Source organism: Primulina huaijiensis, chromosome 3 (assembly GCF_012295235.1).
Source record: "Primulina huaijiensis isolate GDHJ02 chromosome 3, ASM1229523v2, whole genome shotgun sequence".
In the NCBI taxonomy this organism is placed as follows: domain Eukaryota; kingdom Viridiplantae; phylum Streptophyta; class Magnoliopsida; order Lamiales; family Gesneriaceae; genus Primulina; species Primulina huaijiensis.
The window spans coordinates 26,577,574-26,593,897 of NC_133308.1; the positions used below are offsets into that span (position 1 = coordinate 26,577,574).

Sequence of the window (16,324 nt, forward strand, 5' to 3'; positions counted from 1 at the left end):
TTTTTTTTTTTGGTGTGTTAAAAAAGCCCTTTCTGGGTTTGATGTATTATGTTTAATTATCCTTTTTTTCTGTTTAAGTTGTGTGTCAGTCTCTCTCATTCCAATATCATAATAATAGTGGTGAATTTTGTTTCAACAATAATTTATTTATTTTTATTATATATATAGAGTAGGGATGTTTTGATTATCTATACTATTAAATATAAAAATAAATTATTTTATTTTCTAAATATTAACAACACTTCTTATTTTTTTTAACAGATCACATGCATAACGTAGTATTAAAGATAATGTAAAAATTTGTGTGAAACGGTCTCACGGGTCGTATTTTGTGAAACGGATATCTTATTTGGGTCATCAATGAAAAAGTATTAATTTTTATTGTGAATATCGGTAGGGTTGATCCGTTTCACAGATAAAGATTTGTGAGACCGTCTCACAATAGACTTACTCTAAAGATAATTATATATCTTTTCACTTGGTCATAAATTTTATAATTATAATTAAAATGGTATTATATGTCCCTTTCCACGGGTCATGTTTTTTTTTTCTAATAATCATTAAATTAGTAATAAGGCCATCCATTTTTTTTTTTTTACATCTTTGTAGTTTATTGATATATGGAATAATATTTTAATTAAGGAAAAATTTTTGGGAGTCCTAATGATGGTCATATGAAGGTTGAATTTTGACAAATTACTTGTTCAACTTTTACTTTTAATTCTCTCAAGGATTGATTGGGCATTTGATGCATCACGATCAATTACGGCGCATTCGGATAAGATAAGTCTTCAAATTTGAAAAGTGTTTGTATTTCTACGAATAATTCGATTTTAAGTATTTTAAATTACAAAAATTATTGTAAAACGGTTTCACGAGTAAAATTTGAGCAGAAAACAAACATATTAATTTTTCAAGTGAATTCGTTTTTAGGTTTTTAAGTATTTCTTATCACGAAAACTTTTGTCAGACGAATTTCTTATTTAGGTCACTCATAAAAAAATATTATTTATTATCGTAAATATGAACATGATTGACCAGTCTCACCCATAAAAAATATTTAATATTTTGGATAAAATAAGTTAACAAAGTTTAAAAATATTGGAATATTTAGTGTAATAATTTTTTTAATAACACATTTACAAAAAAGTGTATGATACCATGAAAAGAATACAAATATTTGTCTTTTGGAGGATAAATCAGGACATGATAAAATTTATAACAATACTTTGCACAGCTTAAAAATGAAAAAAAAAAATTTATTTTGACATCTTATAAGTTGTTTTAATAAAATTTTATCGATAAAACGACTAAATCGAATGATTCGGGTATCAAGTGCATTAGATTCCTCCGGCTAAATCAATACCAGTCTCTTGAAAACGAACAATATAAACAATGGAATCTTGCTCCCACTTGTTTCACTTTTATTTTTTTTAAATAATATAATTAAACTATTAGTCTTAGTTTAGAGATGATTAGTTTTTTAATGACTTGGCCAGCTTATTTTGTTTTTGGTGTTAATTTTAATGACATTATAATATTATGGTATCTATAGCCTGCCAATCGAATAAATATATGATACAAATGCATAATACATTATTATACAAATTATAACATGGTATCCAGCTCCCCTATGCAGTGCTGTGGGGACCCTTGCAGAATTCGTCACCGGATCGTAGGTAGTGTTCGTAAAAGATTATATTTCGATAAAAGTGATTAAATTTATAAATGGTAAAGGAGAGATAAAAATTTATTAAGAAATAGTGTTTGAAAATAAAAATTAAAAATAACGATTAACTCTCGAACACATTATAGATTCTACGTATGTATATTTGAAAGATCTACGATTTGCTTGTGGCCATTGAACTTATTTTGAAATAGATAGCTCCGAACATCGATCACATTCGCATCGGGGAACCATGCATTCGTCCTCAAAACCATTGGATCAAGTAGACCTCTCGTGTTTTTGGATTTTTTTTCCATGTTATACTTGAATTGTATCATATCATGTGATGAAATTTTACTTATTGGATTATCAATACATGATGTCAATTTTATTGAAATATGAAAGACACGTGATCTGATTATAATGTTGAAATATGGAGAGAATTATTCTCGATGAATGAAATACAACTCCGTATTTTTCGAGGGACTGCACAATATATTAGGAACCCAAGAGCATTGTATCTTGATTAAGCATGTCCCCGACAATTAAACAAAATTTTTATAGTCGCAACTATGAGTTTTCATGTCAAAAAAAAAAATCAGAGTTTTCACGTTGATTTAATAGTAATTGGTAGAAAATTTGAGTAAAATATGTTTTCATGATTCACAAGCCAACTGGTATTGAAAATTATAAACTTCCANTATACGTGGAAAAATTAAAATATTTTAATTAAATACAAACGTTCATCGAAATATACAAAATAAACAGAAAAATTTAAATTTACTTGAAATATATTAAATATCCATCTCCAACAAATTTGAACTTATCCTATTACTCGGAGTTGTTAAAAAGCATGTTGTTGTCTTAATCCTAAAATCTTGTCGTAATAATCCAAGTGATTAAGTGGAGATTAAATTCTTGACTTTGATATAGTAGGTAAGTTGTCATAATTATTTACCAAACATTATCCATAATATTCCACCTGAGGGAAATCTTACACAAGCTTTGACGATTTTAGGCCACTCATGATTAGTCTTTGGAGATGATTAAGACGTGATTGGAATTGCCGATTCAATCTGATGATCCTGATGAAAAACACAAATATGTATGTATAAATTTTTTTTTCTTATTATAACTAATTAATTATCTTATAGTTAAGTTAGGTTCAAGTCTCAATTTTAACATGGTATTAAAGCTTCAGACTCATCATTATGTGTTAGACTACTTATAACGTGGTCATCCGTTAATCTCCTCACGCTCTAGATATTCATTCTTGAACGTGAGGTGGGTGTGTTAGTTGTCTTACATCGGTTAGATAAAAATCGATAGGAGTTGCATATAGGAGATTGGACAATCTCACTTAAGCTAACTTTTAAAATTGAGTTAACAAGTCTCAATCTTAATTAATCAATTATACGTTCATATGTACTTCGTGAAAAAGATCTATTTATAAGACGAGAAAATTGTTAAATTGGTTTTTAAAGTTGGCTTATGCAGATTTTTTTCCATGAATTGGTCAAATTTTGATTTTAGCCGATAAATTGTTCTTTTTACTCATTTACTTCAACTTTCTTGGAGATGTTGAATATTTCAATTTGACATCTACCAACAATGTCAGTGATTGTAATTTTACCGTAAAAATCGGACTAAATGTAAAAAAAAAAACCAATTTATTGTTATAATTTCAAACTTTGATCAGTTAAATAACTAAAATATTATCGAACCAACAACTTGTGGTAAAACTTTTAGAATCTTTTCTTTTTAGCAATACCTTTTAAATCTGTTAAATAATGGGGAAGTTGGTGAAAAATCCCCAATGAAAACATTTCTTTGGGTTCACTCCCTACCCACAAAATTGTGGTACTATGTCATACAAATTGTGGTACACTTCATGTGAAAATGTGGTACACTTCATGTGGAAATGTGGTACTAAAAAAGTACCCAGGGACTGAACACTAAAAAAAACGACGGCTGGAGACTGATCCCCAATTTCCCGTTAAATAATTATGCTGTTTAGTTTGACAAAAAGACAGTACAAAGTATAAAAGACTTCGTAATAACCAATAAAATAACCTACATATTTGTCGAGCATCGGAATGATTAATAAAAGAACTGATGAAAACAATGATTAACTAACAATTTGTACACTATAACATGTCCTTTTTGTGGGAGGTAGAAGTTTAAATATATACTTAAAGATGTGTTTAGCTTATCTATATTGTTTAAGAAACAACTCGTAAGATGAAACATAGTTCGTTTTACTAAAAGTTATAGTTAATAAAAATAATATAATTATAATATTTTAAATATATTCTTGGATTATTATTATTATTATTATTTGATGGGTGACTGAATTATTGTAATAATAGTAGAAAAACATCATATCACGTTGGAGAGGACATCCCTTTGAATGGGATTTAAGGCCAATGAACAATGTTCATCCCATGTGCATCATACACAATTAAACATGGGAAAGTATTGTTCCCAATTATAGCCTCGACAATTTGGGGACCCAAAAACAAGATAAAAATTAGGACACATTTGTGTGTTCATTGTTGTCCAGGCATGACTAGACCCTCCCTTTACCCACAAAAGATATATATATATATATATATAATATATGTATATGTCGATGCAGTACTGTTCGCTATATATGTATGTACACTCATATGTGCTAATTTTATCACACACTTTCTTGTTTGCCCCAATTAAACCAATTCTCACATGTCACTTGCATGTGATGATGGACAAAGGGTTGGGGGGGGGGGGGGGCTTCTTTATTTTTCTAATGTTAACAACTTTAAGTTGGTCCGAACTGGTTGAGAAAGTGAGGCACAAATAGCAAGTTGTGGCATGGATCTCGTCTTAAATATATACCACTCAACCATTTTAAAGTAACATCGAGTTGAAAAAGTACGTGAACCACTACTATCCTTTGAAATAATATTGTATTATATCATTACGAATATATGTCCAGTGTATGTGTATCATATTCTATTAATATAAAAATAATTACATCGACGACGGTTACGTTATGTGAGCTAGTATGGGCTTCAACCTGGGCTAACTCACCTCTTATGGTCTTATATCAAACTTAGACGAAACTATTTTTTGTAGGTCAATCCATGTACTTATGGGTCATAATTAAAGTCAAGTCACATTATTTAGGTATTTATTGTTCGGAGACTTAATTATTGATATACATTGATGGACTAATAGAGATCTTAATGGGCTAGGAGAATATTCAAACTTACGTATTGTGGTTGGTAAGAACCCATAATATAAATATAAATTAAATAATGTGCCCGTTTAACTCCTCAAGATACTTTAATTTATTTTTTTAAAAAAAATCATTTATGCGATTTTTTTTTTGAAAAAAATTAATTATTAAACTATAATATAATGTTCTAATGAAATTTAAGTATGTTAATATAATAACATTTAGTTTTTTGTATCATTATATATTTATGTTGGTAATTGTTTCTTTGAAACACTATGAATTGATTTGTATTTTTCTTTAAAGTTTAATCTTTTCACAAACGCAATTCAACCCAAGGCCACCTGTGTCAACCCGACCCACCACCATCCGAATGTGCGATGTTTCAACCCGAACAAAGAAAACCGTCTCTTCGTCTTTTCAGAAGAAAAAGAGTTGGTTCACTCAATAATGAAGAATTTCACTGATAAGCAGCCGTTGATTAATACTTTGAATAAGTATGTTAGGTTTGTCAGAACGGAGCATTGTTTCTTGCTCTATGAAGAGCTTGGGAACAATGACAAGTGACTTCAATGTCTAGAGGTTTACTTCCCCTTCAAATCTTATGTCATAATGGTTTCGAATTAAATATGCTGAAGTTTTGATTTTGTTCATATGGTCACCGGTTGATGTCTGTTATTGTAGTTTTTCAGGGTGTTTTATATGTGTTTTATTCGTAGCATTTATCTAATTTTCTGAAAATACTTGCAATACGACATACATGGTGCAGATACATGTTTGTTGCTCTGCCTGTGATCTCTCCGACTTACATTTGCGAAATTTATAAAAAATGTTGATTTTTGTTGGGTTCCCCATCAATGAACATTGTATGAGTATTAGGCTGGTTTTCCGTTTGAGTTGAACGAATATCTTGGCTCCCTTGTAATTGAAGCCTCATTTACGTATTTTAGGTGTTCAGGTGTATGCAAAAGCATAGGTGGTATCTAGCGGACAATGGAGTTTATTCGAAGTTAATATCAGTTATGGGAAAGAAAAGGCAAACTTGATTGGCTATGTGGCTTTTCTCTGAGACGTGCAGTAGTGTTGTAAGCCCGATTCATCTGTATATAATTCCCTTATCACAGCCCACCTGCACTCTCGTGACAAATCCAAGGCTTTGGCTAAGGCTTTTATGTATTTCGAGAAAATGAAAGGGATGGAGTGGTGTTAGCCTACTGTCGTCACCTACAACATTCTTTTGAGAGCTTTTGCATAGGCGATAAACGTTTATCAAGTTAATGCTCTGTTCAAAGATCTGTCAGAAAGTATCGTGACTCCTGATATTTTCACATTTTATGGCGCGATGGATGCCTATGGAAAGAACGGAATGATTAGGGAGATGGAGTTGGTGCTTTTTAGAAGGAAACCAGATAAAACCTAACATCATCATGTATAACTTGTTGGCTGATTCGTACGGGAGAAAGCAAGAATTCGATAAGATGGAACAGGTATTTAAGAGCTTGATGCATTCCAAAGAGAAGGCGACACTCCCTACATTCAATTCCATGATCACAAATGATGGTAAAGCAAGACTCAGGGAGAAACCTGAGTTTGTCCTTCAAAGAATGAATGGCATGGGATACAGACCAAGCTTCATTACATACGAATGCCTTATAATGATGTATGGTAACTGCGATTCTGTCTCGAGGGCAAGAGAAATTTTTGACCACATGGCGGAGTAATTCAAAGAGAAAAAGGTATCCACTCTAAACGCTATGCTCGAAGTCTACTGTAGGAACGCGCTACCAATGGAGGCAGATGTGCTTTTTGAAAGCATGTACGGAACTAAGAAGTTCCCAGTTGATCCATCTAATTACAAATTTATTTACAAGGCTTATTCTAAAGTTGATATGAAAGATCTAGTACATAAACTGCTTGTTTATATAGATAAAGATGGTATTATACCGGATAAACGGTTCTTTCTTGATGCTTTAGGGGCCGTTGGGTCCTCATCAGGGAGCCAAAAGTCTGCCAAGATTGCGGATGGGCCACGGAAAGGAGCTGCTCTTCCAAATCCATTGTTGGGAGAAATCATAGGACATAAAGATGAAAAGAGTTTTTTTAGGGATATAAATGTCGAATTTGATGTACTGTCTTTGAGTGTTTGATTCATTTTGTTGAACTGTTAAAATTAACATTTTTTCTTTCAGTGTTAATGAGAAACAGTTCATAAGTTTCACACGCTGTCCACATTTTATTTCATCATACGATATATAATAAATGGGAAGTATATCCCTCCGTGCATCTTACCTATATTCCTTTCTTTTTCAGTGTTGCAACTTTGCTTCCCACCATCGATGTCTTCTTTGAAATCATTACGAGTTACAGAGCTGATAGTGAAAAGCCCACAGCTTATTACGCCCCCGTTGGATTTTTATGCATCCATTCTGCAAACCAGCCTCAAAATCAATGACTCTATAACTATCAAACTAATCCACAATTGGATGATCAAGTCGGGGATTTATGTAGGTGTACTCTTGATGAAAAATCTTGGCAATTTTTATGCGAAAACTGGGTTTATCAATGAAAACTGGGTTTATTAATGATGCTCACAGGGTGTTCAATTAAATGGCTGAAAAGGACACATCATCATACAACACGCTAATGTCTGCCTATGCAAAACAAGGTATGGTAAGGGAAGCGGTTAATATCTTTAACAAAATTCCTGAACCTGTTTCAGTTTCTTGGACCTCAATAATTGTGGGATATAATCAACTGGGTCGCATTGACGTTGTTTTTAAGATGTTTCCTGAGATGGTAAAATGTAAATTTGTGCCTTCTCAGTACACCATTACAAGCGTGCTTGCTTCTTGTGCTTCAATTAAAGCATTGGATATAGGCAGGAAGGTTCACTCTTTTGTTGTTAGACATGGCTTTTTGGCTGTATATCTATAGCTAATTCTTTAGTAAACATGTATGCGAAATCGGGTGATCTTTGGAATGCATGGGCCGTGCTTGATAAAATTAAGTTAAAGAATACTTCTACGTTGAATGCAAAGATATCACTATACATGCAAATGGGTCAGGTAGAATCTGCAACGGCTCAGTTTGAGGAGATGAAAGATCGTGACACTGTTTCTTGGAATTCGATGATTGCCGGATATAACCAGCATGGTCTAGATGACAAATCACTGAGTTACTTTTCAGAAATGTTCATGGTGTCTCAGCTAAAACCTGATCGTTACACTCTAACTAGTGTGTTGTCTGCTTGTGCAAATCTCGAGGAATTAGAAATTGGAAAGCAAACTCATGCCTATATTATTAGAAATGCATTTGATACATCTGGGGCAGTAGGGAACGCATGGATCTCCATGTACTCAAAATCTGGTGGTGTTGAAACAGCTCATAAAATTTTGCTGAAGTTTGGGACACCCACTATAAATACTATTGCCTTTACGGCTTTATTAGATGGATACGTCAAGCTTGGAGATGTAAATCTAGCCAGGAAGATATTCGAATCATTGGTGGATTGTGATGTGGTTGGATGGATAGCTATGATAGTTGGCTATGCACAGAATGGCCACAACAATGAGGCAATGGAGCTTTTCAGATCCATGGTGAAAAAGGGCCCAATGCCTAACAGCTACACCCTTGCATCTATGTTAAGTGTCAGTTCAGATTTGGCTTCTTTGAATCACGGGAAACAAATTCATGCAACTGCTTTAAAGTTGGGGGAGTCGTCCTCAGTTTCTCTGAGCAATTCGTTGATCAACATGTCTGCAAAGGCAGGTAATATCAACTGTGCTAGGAAGGTATTCAACCTTATACAATGTAAACGAGAATCTGTCACTTGGTCCTCCATGATCATGGCTTTAGCTCAACATGGACTTGGAGAAGAGGCGTTACAACTATTTGCGGATATGTTGTCATCAAATGTTTAGCCCGATCATATAACTTATATTGGTGCTTTGTCAGCATGTACACACGTAGGATTGGTCGAAAAAGGCCGTACTTACTATCAATCAAATGATGAAAGATGTGCATGGAATTCAACAAACATCGAGTCACTGTGCTTGCATGATTGACTTATTTGGCCGTGCAAGGTTGTTGCAGGAAGCACAAGATTTTATAGCGACCATGCCAATTGAACCGGATGTCATTGCTTGGGGTTCACTTTTAGCGGATTGTAAAATTCAAAAAAATGTGGAACTGGCAGAAATTGCAGCAGGGAGATAGCTTTCGATCGAACCGGACAACAGTGGAGCCTATTCAGCGCTAGCCAATGTCTATTTGGCTTGTGGAAAATGGAAGGAATCTGCCAGAATTTGAAAAACGATGAAGGATAGACAGGTGAAGAAAGAACAAGGAATCAGTTGGGTTCAAATAAAGAGTGAAGTCCATGTCTTTGGGGCAGATGATGAAGTACATCCCCAAAGAGATGCAATATATCGGTCGATGGCCAAAATCTGGAAGGAGATTAAGAAGATAGGCTTTGTTCCAGACACTGGTTCGGTGCTGCACGATCTCGATGAAGAATTGAAAGAGCAGATTCTAAAGCATCACAGTGAAAAACTTGCTATTTCATTTGCATTAATGACTACTTCAGAAAATACTACTATAAGGATCATGAAGAACCTTAGAGTTTGTAATGACCGTCATTCTGCCATCAAATTTATCTCAAAACTGGCTGATCGAGAAATTGTCTTGACAGATGCAACATGTTTCCACCTTTTCCAAAATGGTTCATGCTCCTGCCGTGATTACTTGTAAGAATTGCAGATAATAATGTTGGAGTATGCTCAGCTATTTTGTTGCCACATACGTGAGTGCTCGATGCTAGAATTGATATCTAAATCAAAGTTATGAGTTTCATTCCATGAAGATTAAAGAATGAATTGGCAGGTAAAACCATCTTTTTTTCTGACCATCTTTTCCGTTCCTTAGTACTGTGTCCTCACAGGTTTGGGCTGTAGGTGTTATTTGTTTCATTTTTTCGGTTGCTTTGTTTTTGTTCTTGTTCCCAGCAAAGATGATGAGCTTGCTTTAGTTTTGGGATCGTTTTGCTGGTAGAGTTTCATGTCCATTATTATCTTTCTCTGTTTTTTTTTTTTGTTTCTATTTCAGAGGAAAAGTTAGATTGTGGTGAGGAAAAAGGGCATAGGGTGATGTGGCATTCAAAGATATTTTTAAAAAATGAAAGTAAAAATAAACTTCGAAAATTACATGCCGGACATGAAACATAAACTTGGAAAATTCCTGCCTGAATTGACGAGGTATATTGGACAAAGGTAGTTAAGCCACGCGACGTTTTGAAAGGATAGAATAATAAGCAGTCTGGCCAAGCATTAGCTTTGGATCCTAGCATTAGCTTTGGATCCTATGAACTATGATGAGTAAACGAAAATATCAAACATTTGTTTTTTGTCGGGGTGAAAAGTGATATCATATTACGAATTAAGAAATAAGAAAAGACTTGAAGGACTAAGAGTCTCACACACAGATCATTGATGGTTTCAGTTTCTTGGAGGAACAGCTCTTAGAAAAGTTGCTCTGGCCCAAGGATATAGATATGCGGCCAATGATGGAAGTTGTAAAGGCAGCAGCTTCCGGTATATTTGCAGGTGGTAGTATTATGATATTGAATGTGTCGAGTTTCATGGAAAGGGTTTCATTTTTTTAATAATTTTCAATGGAACACAATGAGTTTTGATTGATTTAGTATATTTAAGCTGTTGGAAATATTAGGCGGCTGGTGTCTAACCTCAATATCTGAGGCCTGGATGATGGTAAGACTTGTATAGTGAGTGGTACCGGATCTGTCGGTCTCGAAGCTATGAGCAGAGGTTGCTCTGAGGTTCCATTTCACTCATAATGGAGCTTTTGTTTGACTTTCTGTTTTAATAAATCTAATAAAAGGATATTAAAACAAAATGACATAAATGGTATTCTCATACAGAAAGATAACAGATATTCTTTCTGTATGAGACACCTAATGTGTATAATTTTTGTTCTTTTAGTTTATTCAAGATTTAGAAACGCAAGATCCCAACCAAAAAAAAAGAGCAAGATCCTCCCCATATCATTCCAAAATAATAATAATAATAATAATAATAATAAAGTAAATAAATAATTAAATTAAGCATCATTCATTCTTCCAATCATGTTTCGAACATGGCGCCCCCGATAATGATGTATTTGTAGTGTGTCGATAGTTTTCTTTTTTTTTTTTTTTTTGTTCTTTTAATAAATTTTAATTAATTTTTGTTTTTAAAATCAATATTATCTCATTGCCACTGTATGATTCGACCAACTATGCATCACTTCTTTCTTCAAAATTTTGTTTCTTTTACTTTCGTTCGGGCTCCAACTTAATCATTGGACGTGTCAAACTGGAAACACTTGTGAGATTCCTTGACTTTTTGTTCGTCTATGCAAACCCACCTCGATTTCTCATCCCGACCCGCGCTGTGAAGATCATGCAAAATCAAGCTATTTTTTTAGGTAACATCAAGCGCCCTTGTAAATATTCCAAAGTTCGGCCGAATCACGAAAAAGAGCACACGCATTAGACCATTTTAAACTTTGGTTGTTTCAAACTGTTATTTAGTGAAAAGAGTAAATTATTGTACAATTATTTGATTGACTGAAAGCTCTTCTTTCAAGATATAACTAAATGTGAGTAAAACTCTCCTAACATGAGTAATTATTGTAGTCCCAATAAACATGAATCCGAGAAAATCCTTTAAAACATTTATATGTAAAAATTTGAGGAAGTTGGTGAAAAATCCTCAATCAAAACATTTTTTGGGTTCACTCTCTATCCACAAAATTGTGGTATTATGTCATACAAATTGTGGTACACTTCATGTGGAAATGTGAAGTTCTTGGTATTTGGTGAATGAATTTATTTTCTCAAAATCAAAGTTTTTTTAAAGCCTTTTTCTCAAATATGTGTTGTGAATTTTGTATTTCTAAATATTTTTCCAAACTTTTACAATTTTCTTATATTAATTGTATGTGATTCTTAATTTTATTTCAAAACTTACACTATATGGTTTTCTGACATAATAAAGGAGATTATTGTTCTAATTCCATTGATATTTTACGCATATTTAATAGAGATTATTGTTAAAATTCTATTGATATACTAAGATTATTGTTCTAATTCCATTGATATTTTATGAAATTTTAACGGAGATTATTGCTAAAATTCTATTTTACGAATATATAATCTCCATTAAAATTTCGTAAAATATCAATGAAATTAGAACAATAATCTCCGTTATTATGTCAGCGAATCATATATAGTAAATTTTGAAATAAAATTAAGAATCACATTCAATTAATATATCTCCCAAAATTGGTAAAAATAATTCAAATGAATCGATAATATTGAATATGTTTGAGCCACTTTTTTTTTATATATTTGAATATGAAAATTGTTGTAAATGGTTATAATATCAAATTTTTTTTTAAACAATCTGTTTACAATTTAAGAAAGTAAACGAGTTTGATTTGATTTTTCCACTTATGAGCTCACCGCCCACGTCATTAAAACTTTCCTCCAAAAAGTTCATTAATTTTGCTATAAATATCGTTGTTTTTGTATTCCTTCACACGCATTTTTCTTGAAATTCTTTTTCCTAGTAGAGAAGGGAGATTGCATTGACTAATGGCGAAATCACCGGAAACAGAGCATCCAGTGAAGGCTGTTGGATGGGCTTCAAACGACACTTCTGGGGTTTTAGCTCCTTTCAAGTTCTCCAGAAGGTACAGATCCGAGTTTACATTTGTTTTTCAAGATTTTTGTAGAACTGGGAATAATGAAGTTTTGATCTTTTTCAATGTTAAACATGGGTTTTTTTTTCGGTGGTTTAATTTAGTTTGCGGCATATTTGTAGGGCTACTGGGGAGCATGATGTGCAGTTCAAAGTTATGTATTGTGGCGTGTGCCATTCTGATCTTCATATGGTCAAGAACGAATGGGGATTTACTCTATATCCTATCGTCCCTGGGTAAGATTTATACTCTGTGTGAGTGTACGTGTGTTCATATGTAAATATTACGTGGAAATATGTTCTTGAGGTGTAATGGATCATGGGTTCTTCATATGGGCAAGAATAAGTTCTGGGAGATCCACTCTATATCCTATTGTTCTTGGGTAAGATTTATCCTGTCTGTGTGTGTTTGTGCATTCACGTGTAAATATTTTGTGGATATGTTTTCTTGATGTATAATGGGTTTATGTTTTTTTCTTGTGCTATTATTTAGGAGGAATTCAAGCGAGATTTTTGTATTTTGTGGGTTGTTGATGATATCGGTTGCAAAATATAAAAGTTGAATTTGTATTTTCAAGTGCAAAATGATGAGAGCTTTTTACTATTTTTAATAGTTCTTGCTCGAGTGTTGACTTTTTGGTCCAATGTTGTTGCTGTGTACGTATGTCTAATCCTCAATTTGATTTAAATATTTATGTTAGAATTTGATGTATTTGCTAGTTACAATATGGTAAATGCGTAAAAGGGGCATGATACATACGCTTAATTTTATTGATATGTAGGCATGAGATCGTGGGGATAGTTACTGAGGTAGGTGAAAAGGTGGAGAAATTCAAGGTTGGAGACAAAGTAGGCGTAGGTTGCTTGGTTGGATCATGCCGCCAATGTGATCAGTGTGCTATTGATCTCGAAAATTACTGTTCCAAACAAATATTCACATACAATATGCCTTGCTCTGACGGGACCGTTACATATGGAGGTTATTCTAATCTCATGGTTGCTGACGAGCATTTCGTCATTCGTTGGCCTGAGAATCTGCCTCTCGATATTGGTGCTCCTCTCTTATGTGCTGGGATCTCGACTTACAGCCCATTAAGGTTCTTTGGACTTGACAAGCCAGGGTTGAAAGTTGGTATAGTTGGTCTTGGTGGCCTCGGCCATGTAGCCGTGAAGTTTGCTAAGGCTTTCGGGACTTATGTGACAGTCATCAGTACATCGATCAATAAAAAGAAGGAAGCTATTGAAAGTCTTGGCGCTGATGAGTTTTTAGTTAGCCGCGATCCTGAGCAGATGCAGGTTTCTTTATTCTCGTTTCAGTGGATCACTTTCTTCTATTCTAGTTCAATGTAAATTACTAACTTCGTATTAATTTGATTTTGCGTGCATAGGCTGCAGCAGGAACTTTGGATGGAATCCTTGATACTGTGTCCGCAGTTCATCCCCTAGTACCTTTGATAAGTTTGTTAAAGCCCGATGGAAAGCTTATCTTGGTTGGTGCTCCAGAAAAGCCACTTGAGCTTCACACCTTTCCCCTGATTCAAGGTGAGAATAAATGTCTGTTAGGAAAAAAATTGAAGGAAAAAGTCATTAAAGAATACATCTAAATTTTCTCGGATAACCTAATGAAAGAACTGAAAATAACATCACTGAAAAAATGGTCTTCATTTCTATTTGAGTGTTCTATTTCTTATTGATGTATACTTTTTGTGGACTGCGATCCATTCGTTTTAGACTCTGCCGACTCCACAAATACATACTCATTCACTTGTTTATTCTGCCACCTTTGGAAAAAATGAATAATAGGGAGGAAGACAATAGCCGGAAGTGCAATAGGGGGCCTGAAAGAGACTCAAGAAATGATCGATTTTGCAGCCAAGAACAATATACTACCGGAGGTGGAGATGATCAATATAGATTATATAAACACCGCTATGGAGCGTCTCCTGAAATCTGATGTGAAGTATCGGTTCGTCATTGACATTGAAAAATCGTTGAAAGCTGAGTGAGGCTTTGTAAAAAAAAATTGCTTCTTAATAAGTTACATTTTTGGAGAATGGGAATAATCGATTCTTTTGTTGCGTTTTTGTAATTTTTTTTTTGTTTCGAAACGATAAGACTCTGCTATAGCAAGTGATCTTGTTGTATCAAGTTTATGATCAGACTATGTACGCTAAAAGACTACATTTCAATCTATATGTTGGTTTGGCTTCTTGTTTTCATCTACCTTTTATGTGTTGTTTGTCATTGTAGTTTATTTTTTGTTTGTTTGAAAATGATAATGAATTTGCATAGGACAAGCATTGACGATCAAAGGTATATTTTTCGTGCCTAAATCTTCCCTATAATTTTTGTATCATTTTCTCTTGGTCCATTTCCCTATCTCAACAATGGGGGAATCAAAACCAATTGATCTAATTTTAAATTTTAAAATTCAATTTTTTTTTATTGGAAACAAGTTTTTATATTGCTAAATATTATGTCCAATAATTTTGGAAATTATTATTTACGTAATTTTGTATTTGGTTTAATTCGAGGTTACTTTTGGAGTTTCAAAATAATTTAACATCTTGCATTTACCATCAACAATATATATGGAAATTGTTACGAATAGTATATGAAAGGGAAATGAGAAATTAATATTACTCAAATATATAAATAAAAGAGAAATGATAAATTATTATTACTCAAAAAATATAATATAAAAATTCGTATTTTATTTTAGTATTTTAGTGAAAACAAAACTAAATTAAGGTTATAAATTTGGAAAAAAGAAGGTAAAGTAGTAAAGTACCGTACGATAATGGGTCAATTAAAAAAATAGGAGTGAGAGAGAAAATATTTAAAAAACAAGGACTCTGACTTTTTTTTTAAGAAACATGGAGTTGACTCTTACTTATTACATTAACTGCAATTAAACTCTTTAACTTAATTAATTCTCCTCTTTTTTTCTTCTTGGTCGACACACATCTTTCCCCAATTAAAATTTACGAGTCACCTACCCTTTTTTCCTCAAATTGGGATCTGTCGACCAAAAATCAATTTAATCGACCAAAAATCTACTTTGAGAAAAAATAAGAGTCCACCCAGAAGAATTGGTCGACCAAAATTAAGTTGGTCGACCAAGATTAATTTTCTTGGTCAAGAAAATTAATCTTGGTCGACCAACTTAATTTTGTTGGTCGACCAAGATGAATTCTTGGTCCACTAATTTTAGTTGACCAAGAAGAATTCATAATTATGTCAGTTTTGTTTGTTTTTTTATTATTATTTTATCTTGGTCGACCAAACCAAAAAAAATTCTTCTTTTTCAACTAATTTTGGTTGACCAAGAAGAATCCATAATTATGTCAGGTTTTTTATTATTATTATTATTATTATTAATTTTTGTTTATTCTAATTATCTTATTCTCTTAATTTTTGTTGAATTTTGTAGGATATACCTTTGGGTCGACCCAATAGCAAAGCATTAAGATCGACCCAAAAACAAGGTCTACTTTGTGTCGACCCAGCTAAATATGTGATTCATATGTTAAAACATGTAATATTATATAATATACTTGTGAAATTGTAATTCATATGTTAAAAAATATAACATAATTGTGAAATTGTGATTCATATGTTAAAACATATAACATAATTGTGGAATTGTGGCTCATATGTCAAAACACATGTAACATAGTTGTG

At 33.0% G+C, this 16,324-nt stretch overlaps 1 protein-coding gene and 2 pseudogenes across 1 annotated transcript; all 3 read left to right on the plus strand.

Annotated features, from left to right (window-relative positions):
- Window positions 1-5,221: 5,221 nt before the first annotated feature.
- Window positions 5,222-7,122, plus strand: LOC140974166 (pentatricopeptide repeat-containing protein PPR5, chloroplastic-like; annotated as a pseudogene).
- A 70-nt stretch (window positions 7,123-7,192) lies between these two features.
- On the plus strand, window positions 7,193-10,335 carry LOC140974163 (pentatricopeptide repeat-containing protein At2g22070-like; annotated as a pseudogene).
- Window positions 10,336-12,416: 2,081 nt separating this feature from the next.
- On the plus strand, window positions 12,417-14,859 carry LOC140974172 (8-hydroxygeraniol dehydrogenase-like). Its single transcript, XM_073437466.1, has 5 exons — window positions 12,417-12,632; window positions 12,764-12,877; window positions 13,423-13,936; window positions 14,029-14,182; window positions 14,444-14,859. The coding sequence occupies exons 1-5, from the start codon at window positions 12,535-12,537 to the stop codon at window positions 14,644-14,646; spliced, it is 1,083 nt and encodes a 360-aa protein (XP_073293567.1). The 5' UTR covers window positions 12,417-12,534; the 3' UTR covers window positions 14,647-14,859.
- The last annotated feature ends 1,465 nt before the right edge of the window (window positions 14,860-16,324 follow it).